This window comes from Babylonia areolata, chromosome 28 (genome assembly GCF_041734735.1).
Source record: "Babylonia areolata isolate BAREFJ2019XMU chromosome 28, ASM4173473v1, whole genome shotgun sequence".
Taxonomy (NCBI): Eukaryota; Metazoa; Mollusca; class Gastropoda; order Neogastropoda; family Buccinidae; genus Babylonia; species Babylonia areolata.
Window position 1 is genome coordinate 27,512,494 of NC_134903.1, and position 20,306 is coordinate 27,532,799.

Below are 20,306 nucleotides of genomic sequence, written 5' to 3' on the forward strand. Positions count from 1 at the left end.
GATTAGATGCTAAGACTGTCAGTAAGCTAAAAGAACAGATGTTTAGACTGTCAGTAAGCTGAAAGATTTGATGCTAAGACCCAGTAATCTGAAAGAACAGATGCTTGGACTGTCAGTAAGCTGAAAGAACCGATGCTAAGGCTGTAAGCTGAAAGATTTGATGCTAAGACTGTCAGTAAGCTGAAAGAACCGATGCTAAGGCTGTAATCTGAAAGATTTGATGCTAAGACTGTCAGTAAGCTGAAAGAACAGATGCTTGGACTGTAAGCTGAATGTACAGAGCAAGAATCACAGAGTGTGTAACCTGTCAGGACTCTCTGCCATCAGATTACTAAAGAATCAATCACGGGCAGCTGAGTGGCATCCCGTAGCCCCGCCCTCCAACCCCAAAACCCCACCCCTGGGGGTCACAGCTAACCCAGCCTACCCCCACCCTCTACAAGACACCCCTTAACTATCTACCCCTCCTAACACCACCCCCCTGGGACTGTGGCAAGCATCTCCGCACCCCCACCCATAGAGAGGGGTGGAGGTTGAGGGGGGAGCCGCCTGGTCTTTGCTGTGTGTCCGGCCTTACAACGCTCGCCTTATCCTTCCAACGACCGCCAAGATTACAGACAGTTTGGGGGAACTCTGGTTTTTCTTCCATCATGCCACAGCCGCCTAGGATTCGCACTATCATCATCTGGCAGAGATTCCTTCTTCTCTTTCACAAAGTACTTTAAACAACTAGCCACAAAAGCCTCCATGCTTTTGAAACAGTTACTGAAAATACAGAAGTAGCAGAACTACTTTCTGAATTTTTCATTTATGTTTGTGGGCTGAAAATTCCCCTGACATTTTTTCTACATGAGCTCTTGATAAACCCATACATGACATGATTAGTACAATTATTTCAGAACGTGAATGCATATGGAGGGGGTGGGAAGGTCAACCTGAAAGCAGATAATAAAGCAAGGCAGCCAATTCACGACACAATCACACAAAGATAAACAGAAAAACTATAACAACTGAAAACTTGAGAGAATGCTACAATTTTGACCAGCACATACAAAACATAAACCTGTACAAGACATGATTAGTACAATTAACTATTTCAGGGCATGATCACATATGGAAGGGGTGGAGGGTGGGGGGTGGGGGTGGTTGACCTGCAAGCAATGATGAAGCAAAAACAATCACTTCACAACACAGTCACAAAAAAAACAAAAAAAAAAAACTGGAAGAGTATACTACAATTCCATCCAGCACACACAAAAAAACATGGAAGAAATTATCAGCCACATGCATACCAGCAAAAGTCTGAGTGCAAACTGTCTGGCTGAGTGAACAGAGCAAACTGTCTGGCTGAGTGAACAGAGTAAACTGTCTGGCTGAGTGAACAGAGCAAACTGTCTGGCTGAGTGAACAGTGCAAACTGTCTGGCTGAGTGAACAGAGCAAACTGTCTGGCTGAGTGAACAGAGTAAACTGTCTGGCTGAGTGAACAGTGCAAACTGTCCGGCTGAGTGAACAGAGCAAGAATCACAAATCAACCGCTAAGACTGTCAGTAAGCTGAAAGAACAGATGCTTAGACTGTCAGTAAGCTGAAAGAACAGATGCTAAGACTGTCAGTAAGCTGAAAGAACAGATGCTAAGACTGTCAGTAAGCTGAAAGATTTGATGCTAAGACTGTCAGTAAGCTGAAAGAACAGATGCTTAGACTGTCAGTAAGCTGAAAGAACAGATGCTAAGACTGTCAGTCAGCTGAAAGAACAGATGCTAAGACTGTCAGTCAGCTGAAAGAACAGATGCTATGACTGTCAGTAAGCTGAAAGAACCGATGCTAAGACTGGATGCTATGACTGTCAGTAAGCCGAAAGAACCGATGCTAAGACTGTAGCTGAATGTACAGAGCAAGAATCACGGAGTGTGTAACCTGTCAGGACTCTCTGCCATCAGATTACTAAAGAATCAATCACGGGCAGCTGAGTGGCATCCCGTAGCCCCGCCCTCCAACCCCAAAACCCCACCCCTGGGGGTCACAGCTAACCCAGCCTAGCCCCACCCTCTACAAGACACCCCTTAACTATCTACCCCTCCTAACACCACCCCCCTGGGACTGTGGCAAGCATCTCCGCACCCCCACCCACAGAGAGGGGTGGAGGTTGAGGGGGGAGCCGCCTGGTCTTTGCTGTGTGTCCGGCCTTACAACGCTCGCCTTATCCTTCCAACGACCGCCAAGATTACAGACAGTTTGGGGGAACTCTGGTTTTTCTTCCATCATGCCACAGCCGCCTAGGATTCGCACTATCATCATCTGGCAGAGATTCCTTCTTCTCTTTCACAATCAAAGTACTTTAAACAACTAACCACAAAAGCCACCATGCTTTTGAAACAGTTACTGAAAATACAGAAGTGGCAGAACTACTGTCTGAATTTTTCATTAATGTTTGTGGGCTGAAAATTCCCCTGACATTTTTTCTACATGAGCTCTTGATAAACCCATACATGACATGATTAGTACAATTATTTCAGAATGTGAATGCATATGGAGGGGGTGGGAAGGTCAACCTGAAAGCAGATAATGAAGCAAGGCAGCCAATTCAAGACACAATCACACAAAGATAAACAGAAAAACTACAACTGAAAACTTGAGAGAATGCTACAATTTTGACCAGCACATGCAAAACATAAACCCATACAAGACACGATTAGTACAATTAACTTTTTCAGGGCATGATCACATATGGAAGGGGTGGAGGGTGGGGGGTGGTTAACCTGAAAGCAATAATGAAGCAAAGACAATCACTTCACAACACAGTCACAAAAAAAACAAACTGGAAGAGTCTATTACAATTCCATCCAGCAAACACAAAAAAACATGGAAGAAATTATCAGCCACATGCAAGCCAGCAAAAGTCTGAGTGCAAACTGTCTGCTGAGTGAACAGTGCAAACTGTCTGGCTGAGTGAACAGAGCAAACTGTCTGGCTGAGTGAACAGAGCAAACTGTCTGGCTGAGTGAACAGAGCAAGAATCACAAATCAACCGCTAAGACTGTCAGTAAGCTGAAAGAACAGATGCTAAGACTGTCAGTAAGCTGAAAGAACAGATGCTAAGACTGTCAGTCAGCTGAAAGAGCAGATGCTAAGACTGTAAGCAAGCTGAAAGATTTGATGCTAAGATTCAGTAAGCTGAAAGAACAGATGCTTAGACTGTCAGTCAGCTGAAAGAACAGATGCTAAGACTGTCAGTAAGCTGAAAGAACAGATGCTTAGACTGTCAGTCAGCTGAAAGAACAGATGCTAAGACTGTAAGTAAGCTGAAAGATTTGATGCTAAGATTCAGTAAACTGAAAGAACAGATGCTTGGACTGTCAGTAAGCCGAAAGAACAGATGCTAAGACTGGATGCTATGACTGTCAGTAAGCTGAAAGAACCGATGCTAAGACTGGATGCTATGACTGTCAGTAAGCCGAAAGAACCGATGCTAAGACTGTAGCTGAATGTACAGAGCAAGAATCACGGAGTGTGTAACCTGTCAGGACTCTCTGCCATCAGATTACTAAAGAATCAATCACGGGCAGCTGAGTGGCATCCCGTAGCCCCGCCCTCCAACCCCAAAACCCCACCCCTGGGGGTCACAGCTAACCCAGCCTAGCCCCACCCTCTACAAGACACCCCTTAACTATCTACCCCTCCTAACACCACCCCCCTGGGACTGTGGCAAGCATCTCCGCACCCCCACCCATAGAGAGGGGTGGAGGTTGAGGGGGGAGCCGCCTGGTCTTTGCTGTGTGTCCGGCCTTACAACGCTCGCCTTATCCTTCCAACGACCGCCAAGATTACAGACAGTTTGGGGGAACTCTGGTTTTTCTTCCATCATGCCACAGCCGCCTAGGATTCGCACTATCATCATCTGGCAGAGATTGTCCCACATGTCTTTTATTGTATTGCAACCGGAGTTTATATTGATAACGGCAATCCTAAAATAAATTGTTTGCAAAAACTAATTTTGTGAAAAGAAAAGAATCCACAGCTATATAAAGCGAGGAAAGTAAATCTAAAAGAAATTAAAAAAACAAACACTAAAAAGCTGTAATAGTTGTAGTAGAAAAAAAACACACAAAAAATCCCAACATAAATTTGAATACAACCATCAGTCACACATTAATCGGGCAATTCATGGACACAGCTATAAACCTTGCAAACAGCAAATCAGAGAATCAACTAAACAGCACACACACACACAAAAAGACTCATTTCAAGATTTTGTGCTGGAAAACTTAAATCTTTTCCATTTCTTTTAAAAGCTACCCCAACTGCCACAATGTTTTGGCAGCATTATTCCCCCACCCCCAGCAAAATACACAGCCACACCCACCCTCATCTGCCACAGGCCGCACGCTGACACTGCTCATTCCAAGTTCCCCATACAATGACACACCTGAGTTTGTCGGTCGCAGTCCTAGCACCGGCAGTCCATCAATGTTCAGGTTGCCAGGGGGCTACACACCACAAAAACAAACCACACTCACCTGGTGTGCGGCCTCCTGGCCACCTAAACAACGACAGAAAGACAATGCTAAGACAATCTCAGGTGTGTCGGTGTACGGGGAGAACTAAGAATGGGCAGTGTGAGAGAGTAATGCCACTGAAAACGGTGCACATGATAGGGCAGCAGAAAACAAAAAACAAAAACATCATAAAATAAAACAATACGTGCACATACGCACAAACAAAACCAACCAAACATAAAACAATAAACCCCCTCACCTCTGCTCATGGGTGAGGTGCGAGGCAGATGCGACACCTTCAGGATGGAGTGGGGGGTGGTCGTGCGCCGGATCGGGGAGGCCACTCTGGCTGCGGTGTGATCGATTTTGGGCGTCTGCAGGAGCGACAAGCAGTCTGCTGTAAACAACTGCGAACGTCTGGAGAAGAAATGGAAAACAGTTGTATTCAAGCAAGCAGATCAATGGACTCAAATCATATTAAGTGGAGTGGTGGCCAGAAGCAAAAGAATCTGAGCGCACTGGTTCTTGTCATGGCACAGTCGCCAGAATTTTCTCCCCCTCCACTAAACCTTGAGTGATGGTTTGGACGCTAGTCATTCGGATGAGACGATAAACCAAGGTCCAGTGTGCAGCATGCACATAGTACTTAAAAGAACCCATGGCAACAAAAGGGTCATCCCTGGCAAAATTCTGTATAAAAACCTAATTGGATAGGAAAAACAAAAAAAACATTAAAAAAAAACTGCAGGCAGGAAAAAATACACACAAAAAAAGGGTGGCGCTCTCATTGCAGCGATGCGCTCTCCCTGGGGAATGTCACACAGAGAAGTCTGTTGTGACAAAAAAGAGTAATACAATACAATACATGATCAAATCATTATCATTATCATTCTCCACACGTTCACAAGACGCCAAACTGCGGAATGAAGGACCAAACAGCTGTGTGGACACTGACCTGCCGACAGTGGGGGAGACAGGGGAGGCCCGAGCTGCTGAAGACACCAACGCCTGCGTCACGTCCTTCACTGTTGGGAACACCACCTGACCAGCACGGCTGCAACACACAGCATTCTGGGTCTTTTTTTTTTTCTAATAACGATAACAGTAATGCAGATTGAAGCACATACCTAACACATTGTTTCTAATAACGATAATAGTAATGCAGATTGAGGCACATACCTAACACATTGTTTCTAATAACGATAATAGTAATGCAGATTGAAGCACATACCTAACACATTGTTTCTAATAACGATAATAGTAATGCAGATTGAGGCACACACCTAACACATTGTTTCTAACAACGATAACAGTAATGCAGATTGAGGCACATACCTAACACATAGCAACTTTAGTACGACGCTCAGACCTAACACAAAGCAATTTTAAGTATGACACTCACACCTAACACACAACAATTTTTTTCTTTCTATTACAACAAATAATAATGCAAATTGATACGCCGAACGCACAGCAATTTTAGTCTCTCTTTTCTAATGCTACTACTTATAATGCAAACTGATGCTCACACCTAACATATGCAGCTCACACCTAACACATAGTCTCTCTTTTCTAATGCTACTACTTATAATGCAAACTGATGCTCACTCCTAACATATGAAGCTCACACCTAACACATAGTCTCTCTTTTCTAATGCTACTACTTATAATGCAAACTGATGCTCACACCTAACATATGAAGCTCACACCTAACACATAGTCTCTCTTTTCTAATGCTACTACTTATAATGCAAACTGATGCTCACACCTAACATATGCAGCTCACACCTAACACATAGTCTCTCTTTTCTAATGCTACTACTTATAATGCAAACTGATGCTCACACCTAACATATGCAGCTCACACCTAACACACAGCAATTTCAGTCTTTTTTCTTTCTACTGCTACTACTAATAATAATGTAGATTGATGCACACACCTAACACACAGCAATGTAAGTGCTTTTTCTTTCAAAAACTACTGATAATAATGCAAAATGATGCTCACACATAACATACAGCAATTTTAGTCTTTTCATTTCTACCCCTACTGATAATAATGCAAAATGATGCTCACACATAACATACAGCAATTTTAGTCCTTTTTCTTTTTACTATCACTAATAATTTTAACAACACACAGCAATTTTAGTTGTTGTTTTTCTTTCAACTACGACAAATGCATACTGACGATCAAACCTCCCAGGCTAGGAGCTGGTGAAGTTGACAACAAAAAATTATACATGCATAAAGATATTTGCATGAAGTACTTTACACACAAAACAAGCGTGGGCACAGACAACCAAAAACACCTGCACATGTGTGTGTCTAGAGGGGAAGGTGGCAGAACTGAAGCGGTCGATCTGCCGAAACAGTGTCTGTGTGTGTCTAGAGGGGAAGGTGGCAGAACTGAAGCGGTCTATCTGCCGAAACAGTGTCTGTGTGTGTCTAGAGGGGAAGGTGGCAGAACTGAAGCCGTTGATCTGCCGAAACAGTGTCTGTGTGTGTCTAGAGGGGAAGGTGGCAGAACTGAAGCCGTTGATCTGCCGAAACAGTGTCTGTGTGTGTCTAGAGGGGAAGGTGGCAGAACTGAAGCGGTCGATCTGCCGAAACAGTGTCTGTGTGTGTCTAGAGGGGAAGGTGGCAGAACTGAAGCGGTTGATCTGCCGAAACAGTGTCTGTGTGTGTCTAGAGGGGAAGGTGGCAGAACTGAAGCGGTTGATCTGCCGAAACAGTGTCTGTGTGTGTCTAGAGGGGAAGGTGGCAGAACTGAAGCGGTCTATCTGCCGAAACAGTGTCTGTGTGTGTCTAGAGGGGAAGGTGGCAGAACTGAAGCGATTGATCTGCCGAAACAGTGTCTGTGTGTGTCTAGAGGGGAAGGTGGCAGAACTGAAGCAGTTTATCTGCCGAAACAGTGTCTGTGTGTGTCTAGAGGGGAAGGTGGCAGAACTGAAGCGGTCTATCTGCCGAAACAGTGTCTGTGTGTGTCTAGAGGGGAAGGTGGCAGAACTGAAGCGGTCTATCTGCCGAAACAGTGTCTGTGTGTGTCTAGAGGGGAAGGTGGCAGAACTGAAGCGGTTGATCTGCCGAAACAGTGTCTGTGTGTGTCTAGAGGGGAAGGTGGCAGAACTGAAGCGGTTGATCTGCCGAAACAGTGTCTGTGTGTGTCTAGAGGGGAAGGTGGCAGAACTGAAGCGGTTGATCTGCCGAAACAGTGTCTGTGTGTGTCTAGAGGGGAAGGTGGCAGAACTGAAGCGATTGATCTGCCGAAACAGTGTCTGTGTGTGTCTAGAGGGGAAGGTGGCAGAACTGAAGCGATTGATCTGCCGAAACAGTGTCTGTGTGTGTCTAGAGGGGAAGGTGGCAGAACTGAAGCCGTTGATCTGCCGAAACAGTGTCTGTGTGGGTCTGGGATGGAGTCCTGCTCTCGCCCTATCTCCCGAGTTTTGACTGGAAAATCAAACTAAATATCTAGTCATTTGGGCGAGACAATAAACTGAGGTCCCAGGTACAACATGCAACTGGCGCATTGACAAAAGAACCCACAGCATCAAAAGTGCTGTCCTCTGGCAAGATTCTGTACAAGAAACCCACTCTGATAGGTACGCAAATACATATGCATGCACTCACGGACAGAACGGTACCTTGGGTTATGCTGCTGTCAGGCATCTGCCTGGCAGGTGTGGTGTAGTGTGTATGGATTTGTCCGAACACAGTGACTCTTTGAAGAAAACTGAAAGTGTATTTGACTGTGCTTTCATAACTGTGAAACTGCATCTTTGGTGCATATCTGTTATGCATGTGTGGGTGTATGTGTGAATGTGTGTCTTCATGTTTTACATTTATTTGCTTATTTATCATCATTGTTGTCTTATTTATTTATTTTTTATTATTATTATTTTATTATTATTACCATTACTACTACCTTTTTTTATATCATAATTATTATTTATTTATTTATTTATGTAAGCGTATCTATTATTTATTCACCTTTTTTTTTCTTTCTTTTTCTCTCAAGGCCTGACTAAGCGCGTTGGGTTAGCTGCTGGTCAGGCATCTGCTTGGCAGATGTGGTGTAGTGTATATGGATTTGTCCGAATGCAGTGACGCCTCCTTGAGCTACTGAAACTGAAACTGAAAGTGAAACAATATCACTACCTCCCCCATTCCCCCTCCACTTCATGTCAGGTGTGTGGAAAGTGGGGGGGGGGTGACTCACCTGATGCCAGAATGCAGCCTGGGCGTGGTGGTTGGCGTGCACAGAAAGGGTCCTGGTCTGGTCACCACCAATGGCTCCCTGTTCCCGCTGCATGGTGACAAAAACATTATTACGGCCTTGCATATAAACACGGTGACATGGTTTTCAAACCATATTGTGCGGATGGGTGACATAACTCACAAAGATCATTGACCCTATATGGCATCTTAAAAAATCTATAAAAAAAATATTTAAAAAATCTTGAAATGGACACACCACACACAGACACACATGCACACACACACTTGCATGGACACACATATGCACCAGTACACACACATACAAAAACACACACACACATACAAGAACACAAACACACACAAACATGCACACACTCTCACACACTATACAAACACATGACACATATACATATATACAAACAAGCACACTCACACATACAAACATGCACACACACACACACACACACACACACACCCTCAAACCCACCTCTCAACCACCACCTCCTTCTTCTGACCCAGCGTGGAGCGGGACTGCCGGCTGGGGGGAAGGGCAGCAGTTGCAGCCACCACCCCCACCTCCTCCTCCTCCTCCCTCTCCTCCTCCCCCAGCCCCTCCTCCTCGGCCAGCAGTTTCCCAGCCTCCGCCACCTTGTCCATCACCGCCAGGATCATGGCCGACTGCGAGTTGGCCCGATGCTCCGCCCGCTGTGTCACCACCGTCGACAGCGGTTTGGGGCGTGGCACTGCAGCCAGGGCAGGGACACACTGACTGATGTTAATCATGATCGTTCACTGATAACTCGTGAAGAATTAATGTTAATCATGATAACTCACTGATTCATTTCATCACTGAATTGATGCGAAATTTTGGCCAAGAGGAGCGAACAGATAGGCCTGGTTTGCAGCAGTTTGACGTGGTGCATTTATTATCAATAATTCATTAACAGTTTTTATATATACATATATTATTTGATAAACAGCGCTACAGGTGCAAGCTCTAAGCACTTTACAAATCCCAATGATCAAACACACACACACAGTGAAACAGAGACAGTCAAAAGAATCATTAAACTCATAACAACAAATTCACTGATTTCATGAAAGCACGATGGGTCACGCTGCTGGTCAGGCATCTGCTTAGCAGAAGTGGTGTTGCCTTTTTGGAATTTTTCCAAATGCAGCGACACCTCCTTGAGTAACTGAACTGAGCTGAACTCTGAAAGCACAACTGAAAAAGGCCAACAAATATATGCACAAAATGCACCACTCTTACACTGGAGTCACAGACTGAAACGGCCCAATGAAAATGGAAACCTGACACTGCAAGCAGCCTAATTCTACAAGCCACCTGTGACATAATTATCCCCCCCTTCGAAGGCACGGCTGTGAGCAGCCCAGCTAAGACAAAGAGAAAGAGAGAGAGGGAGAGATAGGAACATCAGAGAGAGAGAGAGGGGGGGGGGAACACAGAGAGAGAGAGAGAAAGATAGAAACCAAGAGAGGAGAGGGAGAAAAGGAAACAGAAAGAAAGAGATAGAGGGAGAGATAGAAACAGAGACAGAGAGGACAGGGAGAGATTGAAACTGAGAGAGGAGAGGGAGAGACAGAGAAACAGAAAGAGTTAGAGGGAGAGACAGAAACAGAGACAGAGAGAAGGAGAGGGAGAGACAGAGACAGAGAGAAGGAGAGGGAGAGACAGAGAAACAGAAAGAGTTAGAGGGAGAGACAAACAGAGACAGAGAGAAGGAGAGGGAGAGACAGAGACAGAGAGAAGGAGAGGGAGAGACAGAGAAACAGAAAGAGTTAGAGGGAGAGACAAACAGAGACAGAGAGAAGGAGAGGGAGAGACAGAGAAACAGAAAGAGTTAGAGGGAGAGAGAAACAGAGACAGAGAGAAGGAGAGGGAGAGACAGAGACAGAGAGAAGGAGAGGGAGAGACAGAGAAACAGAAAGAGTTAGAGGGAGAGACAGAAACAGAGACAGAGAGAAGGAGAGGGAGAGACAGAGACAGAGAGAAGGAGAGGGAGAGACAGAGAAACAGAAAGAGTTAGAGGGAGAGACAAACAGAGACAGAGAGAAGGAGAGGGAGAGACAAACAGAGACAGAGAGAAGGAGAGGGAGAGACAGAGACAGAGAGAAGGAGAGGGAGAGACAGAGACAGAGAGAAGGAGAGGGAGAGACAGAGACAGAGAGAAGGAGAGGGAGAGACAGAGAGAAGGAGAGGGAGAGACAGAGACAGAGACAGTGAGAGGGAGAGGGAGAGACAGAAACAGAGACAGAGAGAAGGAGAGGGAGAGACAGAGACAGAGAGGAGAGGGAGAGACAGAGAGAAGGAGAGGGAGAGACAGAAACAGAGAGAAGGAGAGGGAGAGACAGAAACAGAGACAGTGAGAGGGAGACAGAACACAGTGAGAAGGAGAGGGAGAGACAGAGAGAAGGAGAGGGAGAGACAGAGAGAGAGAGAGAGAGGGAGAGACAGAGACAGAGAGAAGGAGAGGGAGAGACAAACAGAGACAGAGAAGGAGAGGGAGAGACAGAGACAGAGAGAAGGAGAGGGAGAGACAGAGAGAAGGAGAGGGAGAGACAGAAACAGAGAGAAGGAGAGGGAGAGACAGAAACAGAGACAGTGAGAGGGAGAGACAGAAACACAGTGAGAGGGAGAGACAGAGACAGAGAGAAGGAGAGGGAGAGACAGAGAGAAGGAGAGGGAGAGACAGAAACAGAGAGAAGGAGAGGGAGAGACAAACAGAGACAGAGAAGGAGAGGGAGAGACAGAGACAGAGAGGAGAGGGAGAGACAGAAACAGAGAGAAGGAGAGGGAGAGACAGAAACAGAGACAGTGAGAGGGAGAGACAGAAACACAGTGAGAAGGAGAGGGAGAGACAGAGAGAAGGAGAGGGAGAGACAGAGACAGAGAGAAGGAGAGGGAGAGACAAACAGAGACAGAGAGAAGGAGAGGGAGAGACAGAGAGAAGGAGAGGGAGAGACAGAAACAGAGAGAAGGAGAGGGAGAGACAAACAGAGACAGAGAAGGAGAGGGAGAGACAGAGACAGAGAGAAGGAGAGGGAGAGACAGAGACAGAGAGAAGGAGAGGGAGAGACAAGGGAGAGACAAACAGAGACAGAGAGAGGAGAGGGAGAGATAGAAACAGAGAGACAGAGACAGAAAGAAAGAAAGAGAGGGAGAGATAGAAACAGATAGAGAGAGATACAGACATGCACACAGATGATTTATTCGATATAGACCATGGCCCCTCATGAATGGGTAACGAAACAAACATTACAGAGGTATCAGTAACAACATATTAACCAACATTCCATATCGATATACAATCATGCAGTCACTCAACCACAGAATGTACTTCTGATTTTGAAAGCTTTGCATAAATTGCTAATTGCTTAACGGATCCCTTAGCTGATAATAATTAACACGGACAATCTGAACACAGAGGGTTGCTGAAAATAATTTACGGAGAGACAGAGACAGAGAGATAGAGTGCACACACACACACACACACACACACACACACACTTCTTCTTCGTTCACTTGTATGTACACGAGTGGGGTTTTACGTATATGACTGTTTTTACCCCACCATGTAGGCAGCCATACTCCACTTTCGGGGGTGTGCATGCTGGGTATATTCTTGCTTCCATAACCTACCGAACGTGGACATGGATTACAGGATCTTTAACGTGCGTATTTGATTTTCTGCTTGCGCATACACACTAAGGGGGTTCAGGCACTAGCAGGTCTGCAAATATGTTGACCTGGAAGATCGGAAAAATCTCCACCCTTTACCCACCAGGCGCCAACGAGATTCGAACATGGGACCCTGAGATTGAGAGTCCAACACTTTAACCACCCGGCTATTGCGCCCGTCACACACAACACACACACACACACACACACCAAAGACACTGACCTTCAATTTTACGGGTGGCAGGTATTCTAGCAGGTGCAGAGGGGTTATTGATGAGGTACTGCTGAGTGACTGGCAGCGACCGCCGGAAACCGTCCACAATGATGTTCCGAGTCTTCGAGCGCTCTCGAGCTTTACTACTCAGATCCATCTGTTGTGCATCAAATGACCAAACTAGCTGAAAGGAAATTTTCTATCTAAAATTACGTTTAAATAACCTACTTACCGTGACCCAACTAGTGCAGACTCCGGCAGGGGTCTGACATTCCTGTCCTGTGCAAACAACTATCCATCTATGTGGAGAAAACGAAAGTACTACGGCCGATAACCTCCCGGAAGTAGGTAACCTCCCCTTTGTCCCCCTGATTTATGTAACTATTCACATCGGAAGAAGGGGGGAGAGAGGGAGACAGAGAACAAAGAAAGAGAAAAAGAGAGACAGACAGACAGAGACACAAACAGGTCTGGCCTTCACTCACTCCGGACGAATAGTTCTCTCCCTTGCTTTTCCTTACAGACGACCCATTTGTTAGGGTTAGGAAAAAAAATCACAAAAAATACAAAACATAAAGTAACTGAATGAAACTCACTGTACTTGACCCACTGACCCCTCTCCTCACATCGTGTGAACGCCCACCCCCTCCCTCTTCACTGCCCTCAGAAGCTGAGTCACTGTCAGTAACTTCTTGCTGGTAGCTTTCTTCATTGCAGATACTTTATTCAATGTCTTCATCATCCTCGTCGATGTCAAAACCTTCAGTTTGAAGCATTTCAATCACTTCAGCAGCGGTAAAAGCCGCTGTCATGATCTAGTTTGCTCCAAAAATTTCCACTTGTATCACCTGCGACGCCATTTTCGATCCGTATGCAGATTAACTTGTTGTGTGGGGTCTTGAACTCGCTGGCAAGTGTGTTGTTACGAAATCTCATGAAGAAACTTTCCATTCGACAACTGACACATTTGCAATGCCCAGTGCAGCTGCAATTGTTATGCCACTCCATGAGGAAAACGTAGAAAAAATTTTAATTGTCGAAATTGCTATAGCAGTCCATCGTCTTGAGTTGAAAAAAAAAAAAAAAAAAACCCTTTCCAAAGTAGTTTCCCCACCCTATCACCCTTTCTGGCCTGCAGTTTTTCTTAAGCTTTCTACCAATATGCATTTATCAAGTTTTCTATCTTCTGTTTACTTTCAGCCAATTGAATCCCTGTTATGTGTGTGTGTGTGTGTGCAAATGGAGTGCAAGTACTTTGACTTGTCTCTGTACAAGATTCAGTGCTATATTGGTACTGTTACCATTATCATCAACATTACACTATGTAAAACAGCGCATCAAACCTGATGGCAAACTGGCTTAGGGTAGCAATAACGACAAGAATTAACAAGAGAGGCAAGGCCTTCAAGACTCACTTGTGATAAATTAAGTCCCCTTGCATTAATTACAGAGTAATTTCCCTTTTTTACTATCTGCACCAAAACGTTTGCAAAATAAATAAAAATTCCATGCTTAGCAAAAGAAGTTCCCGTTTGAACAAAAAATGATAATAATGACTGCTCTTGTTGTTGTGTCAGAATACGAGATCAAAGTGCCAAGTTTAGAGAATACAAAAAATATAAACATAACAGTAAATGCAGTTTGCATATAATTAGGCTTCTTTATTTTTTTGTGCCCATCCCAGAGGTGCAATATTGTTTTAAACAAGATGACTGGAAAGAACTGAATTTTTCCTATTTTTATGCCTAATTTGGTGTCAACTGACAAAGTATTTGCAGAGAAAATGTCAATGTTAAAGTTTACCACGGACACACAGACACACACACACAGACAACCGAACACCGGGTTAAAACACAGACTCACTTTGTTTACACAAGTGAGTCAAAAATCTAGAAGGAAACACAAATACACCAACCGTAGCTCGATGCTTCAGACGATCGTTGAGCCGTATCGCAGGCACATACTGCGCCCTCTGCAGAAGATGCAAGACCAGTAACTCAGCTGCAGTGGAGTCTGTGCTCTCCAACAGGTAACTCTGGAAGCACTTCTCTTCATTGTCTGTCAGTGGCAGCTTCATCAAGACATTCATCAGCTTTTCTGCACACACGGGAAACAATTGTTGGTGGTCTTTTTGGTTTGTTTTAAACCAACCAGTCTTTCAACCAGCTTCTAGGCCTTTCAAGCATCACAGCATTCTCATCTCCCCCTTTCTTTATCATTATCAAACAGACCGCTGAAAAAAAAAAAAACGGAAAGATTCAAAGCTCTTGTCTGCAAAGTCTGTACCAAGACTTAAAATATCAGGGAAGAAGAACAAGACGATGGACAAGAAACGGAGCAAGGAGAAGAACAAGAACAACAAGAACACAACAACAACAACAACCTTCCACTATTTCCTTCAGACTACACGTCTTTCACAATATTTTCACCACCACAAAACAACTCTTGCATGAGATCAATGACAGCAAAGAAAAGTGCCCCAGTCACTGTCAATTGCCCCCCCGCACCCCCTCCCCAGCCCCCCTCCCCAAAACCCCTTTCCCTCTCCCTTGTGCCAGAGAACAGGTTCACACACGACAAGAGGCAGGCTGCAGGCTAAGACTCACGGTGCTGGCACTGGCTGAAGATGTGTTTCAGCATCGCTTGCTGGTCCTCGGACCCACAGGTGTTGCGCACAAACATGACCGCCTGGCTCACCAACCTGCCACACCACAACACACACAGCTACAGAATACTTGATTCAACACACACAGCTACAGAATACTTGATTCAACACACACAGCTACAGAATACTTGATTCAACACACACAGCTACAGAATACTTGATTCAACACACACACAGCTACAGAATACTTGATTCAACACACATAGCTACAGAATACTTGATTCAACACACACAGCTACAGAATACTTTCTTCAACAAACACCGGTACAGAATACAGAATACTTTATTCAACACTCATGTACACAATGCTTTATTCAACACAGGTACAGAATACTTTATTCAACACTCATGTACACAATGCTTTATTCAACACAGGTACAGAATACTTTATTCAACACTCATGTACACAATGCTTTATTCAACACAGGTACAGAATACTTTATTCAACACACACAGGTACAGAATACTTCAACACACACAGAATACAGAATACTTTATTCAACACACACACAGGTAAAGAACACTTCAACACACACAGAATACTTTACTCAACACACACACAGGTACAGAACACTTCAACACACACAGAATACAGAATACTTTATTCAACACATGCAGCTACAGAATAAAAATACTTTATTATCTTAAGAAAAGAAGTTCGCATATGGTGTATGCTACAAAAGAAATGCACGAGAATCACCATCAATCAACATTAATACACCCAAAAAAAAAATAAAAAAAAAAATAAATATAAAAAAAGCTTTTAAGCTTATTTGATGAGAATCTCACATACAACTATAACCATCACACACATGCAATGATCAGTCTCACAGTCATTCAAAGCACCTCACCTGTTGGCGATCAGAATGCTCAGCCTCATCTTCAGGTCCTCGGCAGTCAGCACGGGAGGGTTACGCATGGACAGGTAGCGCAGAGCAGCCGCCGTCTCCCCCTGGTGCATCAACGCCCGCAGGATACAGGCGTGCTGCCAGGGACCCAAGTCCTGCCCGAACCTCAGGCGTAGCTGGTTCAAACCCTCCTGCAGCAACACAGGTGGGGTATGATTGGCGTGCACACATTTCTTGTCCATGTTCATTGAGGCGGGTAAGGGGGAGGGGTGTGTGTGTGTGTGTGTGTGTGTGTGTGTTTTACTGCATCGTAATGCTGATCAAGAAAGACAAATAAAAAAACTATTAATTCCAATTCTATTATCATCATTCTTGTGATACATTTCACTGGAACATGTATATGTTCTCTGTACATGTATATAAGCTACTGAGGAAATGTGTGTAAGTGAAATTCCTTGAATGTAAAGTTACCACAGTTCTTTTTGTTCAAGTGATATGAATGATACTATCTAGATTTTACTTACAGACACAAAAGATTTTTTTTTTAAACATATCAATGGTCATAGAATGTTCTTCCAATTGATACAAAGAGAAGTTTGAAGCACTGATTTCTGGCCACTAAATGTTGCATTCTTTTCTGCGCCTAGGACATTCAAGCTTCCCAGTGGAGTCAACTGGTTTTGCATGCCTGTTCTAGGTATAATTTTATGTAAAATTATGTTTATCTTTTTTTTTTTTTTTTTTTTTTTATCAATCCTCTGGTGAAATATTGATGGAATAGTCAATGTAAAGGCACATATTTGCTTTTGAGTTTCCATATGCTCAATGTTGACAGTGTTTTCTCAGCTTATGTGCTATAAGCAACTGTGAAAAGAGCTGTATTACCTGAAAATTCATGTGGTCAATAAGCCAGAAGCCATGAATCTGCTGCACAAGCCCCAGAGGAAGATCAAATGCCCGGGCAAACTTTGGAATCTTCTCTGCAAACTGAAACACAAACATTACAATTACTTTTCTAATCTAATCTTTTCTAAATTTTTTCTCTGACAAATATCATTGTGTGTGTGTGTGTGTGTGTGTGTGTGTGTGTGTGTGTGTCTGCATTTGCATGCTGGTCTCAGTGCGCACATGCATGGGTGCACAAGGGTTCACTTAGCGCCGCCCATTTTTGTTCTTATTTCATTTCCATCATTCACCCTCTACGTATCTTTCGCTGCTACATTGGTTCGTTTGGCAGGGCCCGTTTTTGTTCTAATCTGATTTCTATCATTTGCCCCCACATGTCTTTCACTTTGCTACATTGGTTCTTTTGACATGGCCCGTTTTCGTTCTTATTTTATTTCTATCATTTGCCTTCTACATATCTTTTGCTTTACACTATTTTACAGTGATTACAGACAGGCAGACAGACGGCTGACCTCTTCTTGTTGGCCATGGGCCACAGCGGCTATGTCGAACAGCAGATACAACACGATGGCAGTCTTCGTCTTCTCCTCCACTCCATCCAGCAAGTACACCGACAATGCAGCCTGGTAAAAAAAAATATAAAAAAATGGGGATAAGTAATCATCACTGTATGATAATGATTATCATAAAGGACATTTTTTTTTTAAGCATCTTTCTCCCTGTATCCTGAGATTGCACAAAGCTTTACAGTGGCGGTCAAACAACTACACTTCCTACCACAAACATGCTTCTATACATTACACACACACACACACACACACACACAAGAAAAATCAAAAGGCCCTATCAACTACTCACATACGCAAAAGGATTAAAAATCAAACTACCAAAAACGCAAACAGAAAAGATTGTCCTGAATGATATAAAGTGAAGAAAAAACATCACAAACATTGCATTTGCAGCCAAAAAAAATGACAATCTGCATACATTACCTTGACATACTGTGATACACATAAAATTACCTGTTCAAAAAAATATCTAAATATCAAGACAAAAAACAACCAAACCCCCCAAAATTCGAACCCCCACCCCCACCCCAACCCCCAATACTGACATGTACACTGGGGGGAGGGTACATCCCTGTGATACTGACATGTAAACTGGGGGGAGGGTATATCCCTGTGATACTGACATGTAAACTGGGGGGAGGGTACATCCCTGTGATACTGACATGTAAACTGGGAGGAGGGTACATCCCTGTCATACTGACATGTAAACTGGGAGGAGGGTACATCCCTGTGATACTGACATGTACACTGGGGGGAGGGTACATCCCTGTGATACTGACATGTACACTGGGGGGAGGGTACATCCCTGTGATACTGACATGTACACTGGGGGGAGGGTACATCCCTGTGATACTGACATGTACACTGGGGGGAGGGTACATCCCTGTGATACTGACATGTAAACTGGGGGGAGGGTACATCCCTGTGATACTGACATGTAAACTGGGGGGAGGGTACATCCCTGTGATACTGACATGTAAACTGGGGGGGAGGGTACATCCCTGTGATACTGACATGTACACTGGGGGGAGGGTACATCCCTGTGATACTGACATGTACACTGGGGGGAGGGTACATCCCTGTGATACTGACATGTACACTGGGGGGAGGGTACATCCCTGTGATACTGACATGTAAACTGGGGGGAGGGTACATCCCTGTGATACTGACATGTACACTGGGGGGAGGGTACATCCCTGTGATACTGACATGTAAACTGGGGGGAGGGTACATCCCTGTGATACTGACATGTAAACTGGGGGGAGGGTACATCCCTGTGATACTGACATGTAAACTGGGGGGAGGGTACATCCCTGTGATACTGACATGTAAACTGGGGGGAGGGTACATCCCTGTGATACTGACATGTAAACTGGGGGGAGGGTACATCCCTGTGATACTGACATGTAAACTGGGGGGAGGGTACATCCCTGTGATACTGACATGTAAACTGGGGGGAGGGTACATTCCGGTGCCCTCCTCGTTCTTCCACAGCTGGCTGAGTGTCTCCCCTGCACTGTGCACCAGGGCGTCGATCAGAATCATCTCGTGGGTGTTCGCCCCACTGCAGACAAATAACGACGTCTTGTTAGTCTTTGCCGCACTGCAGACAAATAACACTGTCTTGTGAGCATACATCATCTTGTGTGTATTTGCCGCACTGCAGACAAATAACTTAATCTTGTGTGTATTTGCCGCACTGCAGACAAATAACTTAATCTTGTGTGTATCTGCCGCACTGCAGACAAATAACATCAGCTTGTTTGCATTTGCCACATTGCAGACAAATAACATCATCTTGTATTTTCCACACTGCAGACAAATAACATTGTCTTGTGAGCCTCAACACCATCTTGTGAGTATTTGCCAAACTACAGACAAAAAAATCATCCTGTGAAATAGTTCCCATGCTGCAGAAGCATAAAATCTTCTTATGAGAATCTGCCAACTGCAGACAAATATCATCATCTTGTACTTGCCACACTGCAGACAAATAAAATCATCCTGCGAGTTTCTACCTGCAGACTTACAAAATCCTCTTGTGAGTATTTGCAACACTGCAGACAAATGTCTATTTGCCACACTGCAGACAAATGTCTATTCGCCACACTGCAGACAAATAACATCGTATTTGCCAAACTGCAGAGAAGAAACATTCTTCTTGTGACTGCAGACATCCAAGTCATTTTGTGAGCAATTTCCACAATGCAGAAAAATAAAATCATCCTATGAGAAGTTTCTGCACTGCAGACAAATAGAACCAATTTGTATTTTCTGCACTGTAGACAGATATAATTATCTTGTTAGTGTTTGTCACACTGCAAGTAAACAGAATTATCTTTCTAGGATCTGCTGCCTGTCCAAGACATACCTGCTAAATGAGCAACAACAGCAAAAAAAAAAAGAAAGAAAAGAAAAAAAAAGTATACAGCTGGATGGCTGATTTCAAAATTAAATTTTCAATGTTTTTTTTTTTTTTTTTTGTGCATGTAACATGTCGATTTATATTTCACTAAATGACAAGATAATACAATGAAGCTTTTCTGTAGAGTATTAATCTAATACAGTGTCAAGATCTACTTGCTTCTCTACGCTTCATGAGAAGCTCTCAACAGAATAAAAATTCATGCATACATGACACAGTGCAGTCAAATGAAACTGGAGTGATGCTGTGCCCCCCCCCCCC

At 44.1% G+C, this 20,306-nt stretch overlaps 1 protein-coding gene and 3 non-coding genes across 5 annotated transcripts in view; all 4 read right to left on the reverse strand.

Annotated features, from left to right (window-relative positions):
• The window catches only part of LOC143301802 (uncharacterized), a 78,509-nt gene that overhangs the window by 23,183 nt on the left and 35,020 nt on the right, over window positions 1–20,306 (reverse strand). For both annotated transcript variants that reach the window (XM_076616197.1, XM_076616196.1), the window contains exons 21-31: window positions 19,064–19,184; window positions 17,564–17,674; window positions 17,031–17,132; window positions 16,149–16,336; window positions 15,239–15,333; window positions 14,548–14,729; window positions 12,642–12,789; window positions 9,203–9,458; window positions 8,717–8,803; window positions 5,453–5,551; window positions 4,757–4,914 (exon numbers count right to left, since the gene is read on the reverse strand). In XM_076616197.1, the coding sequence (XP_076472312.1) occupies window positions 4,757–4,914; window positions 5,453–5,551; window positions 8,717–8,803; window positions 9,203–9,458; window positions 12,642–12,789; window positions 14,548–14,729; window positions 15,239–15,333; window positions 16,149–16,336; window positions 17,031–17,132; window positions 17,564–17,674; window positions 19,064–19,184 (1,547 nt within the window). The remainder of the gene's footprint in view (window positions 1–4,756; window positions 4,915–5,452; window positions 5,552–8,716; window positions 8,804–9,202; window positions 9,459–12,641; window positions 12,790–14,547; window positions 14,730–15,238; window positions 15,334–16,148; window positions 16,337–17,030; window positions 17,133–17,563; window positions 17,675–19,063; window positions 19,185–20,306) is intronic.
• On the reverse strand, window positions 319–690 carry LOC143302151 (small nucleolar RNA U85). Its single transcript, XR_013057892.1, has one exon. It is a non-coding gene; the product is annotated as a small nucleolar RNA U85 (small nucleolar RNA).
• On the reverse strand, window positions 1,933–2,304 carry LOC143302154 (small nucleolar RNA U85). Its single transcript, XR_013057895.1, has one exon. It is a non-coding gene; the product is annotated as a small nucleolar RNA U85 (small nucleolar RNA).
• LOC143302153 (small nucleolar RNA U85) lies at window positions 3,533–3,904 on the reverse strand. Its single transcript, XR_013057894.1, has one exon. It is a non-coding gene; the product is annotated as a small nucleolar RNA U85 (small nucleolar RNA).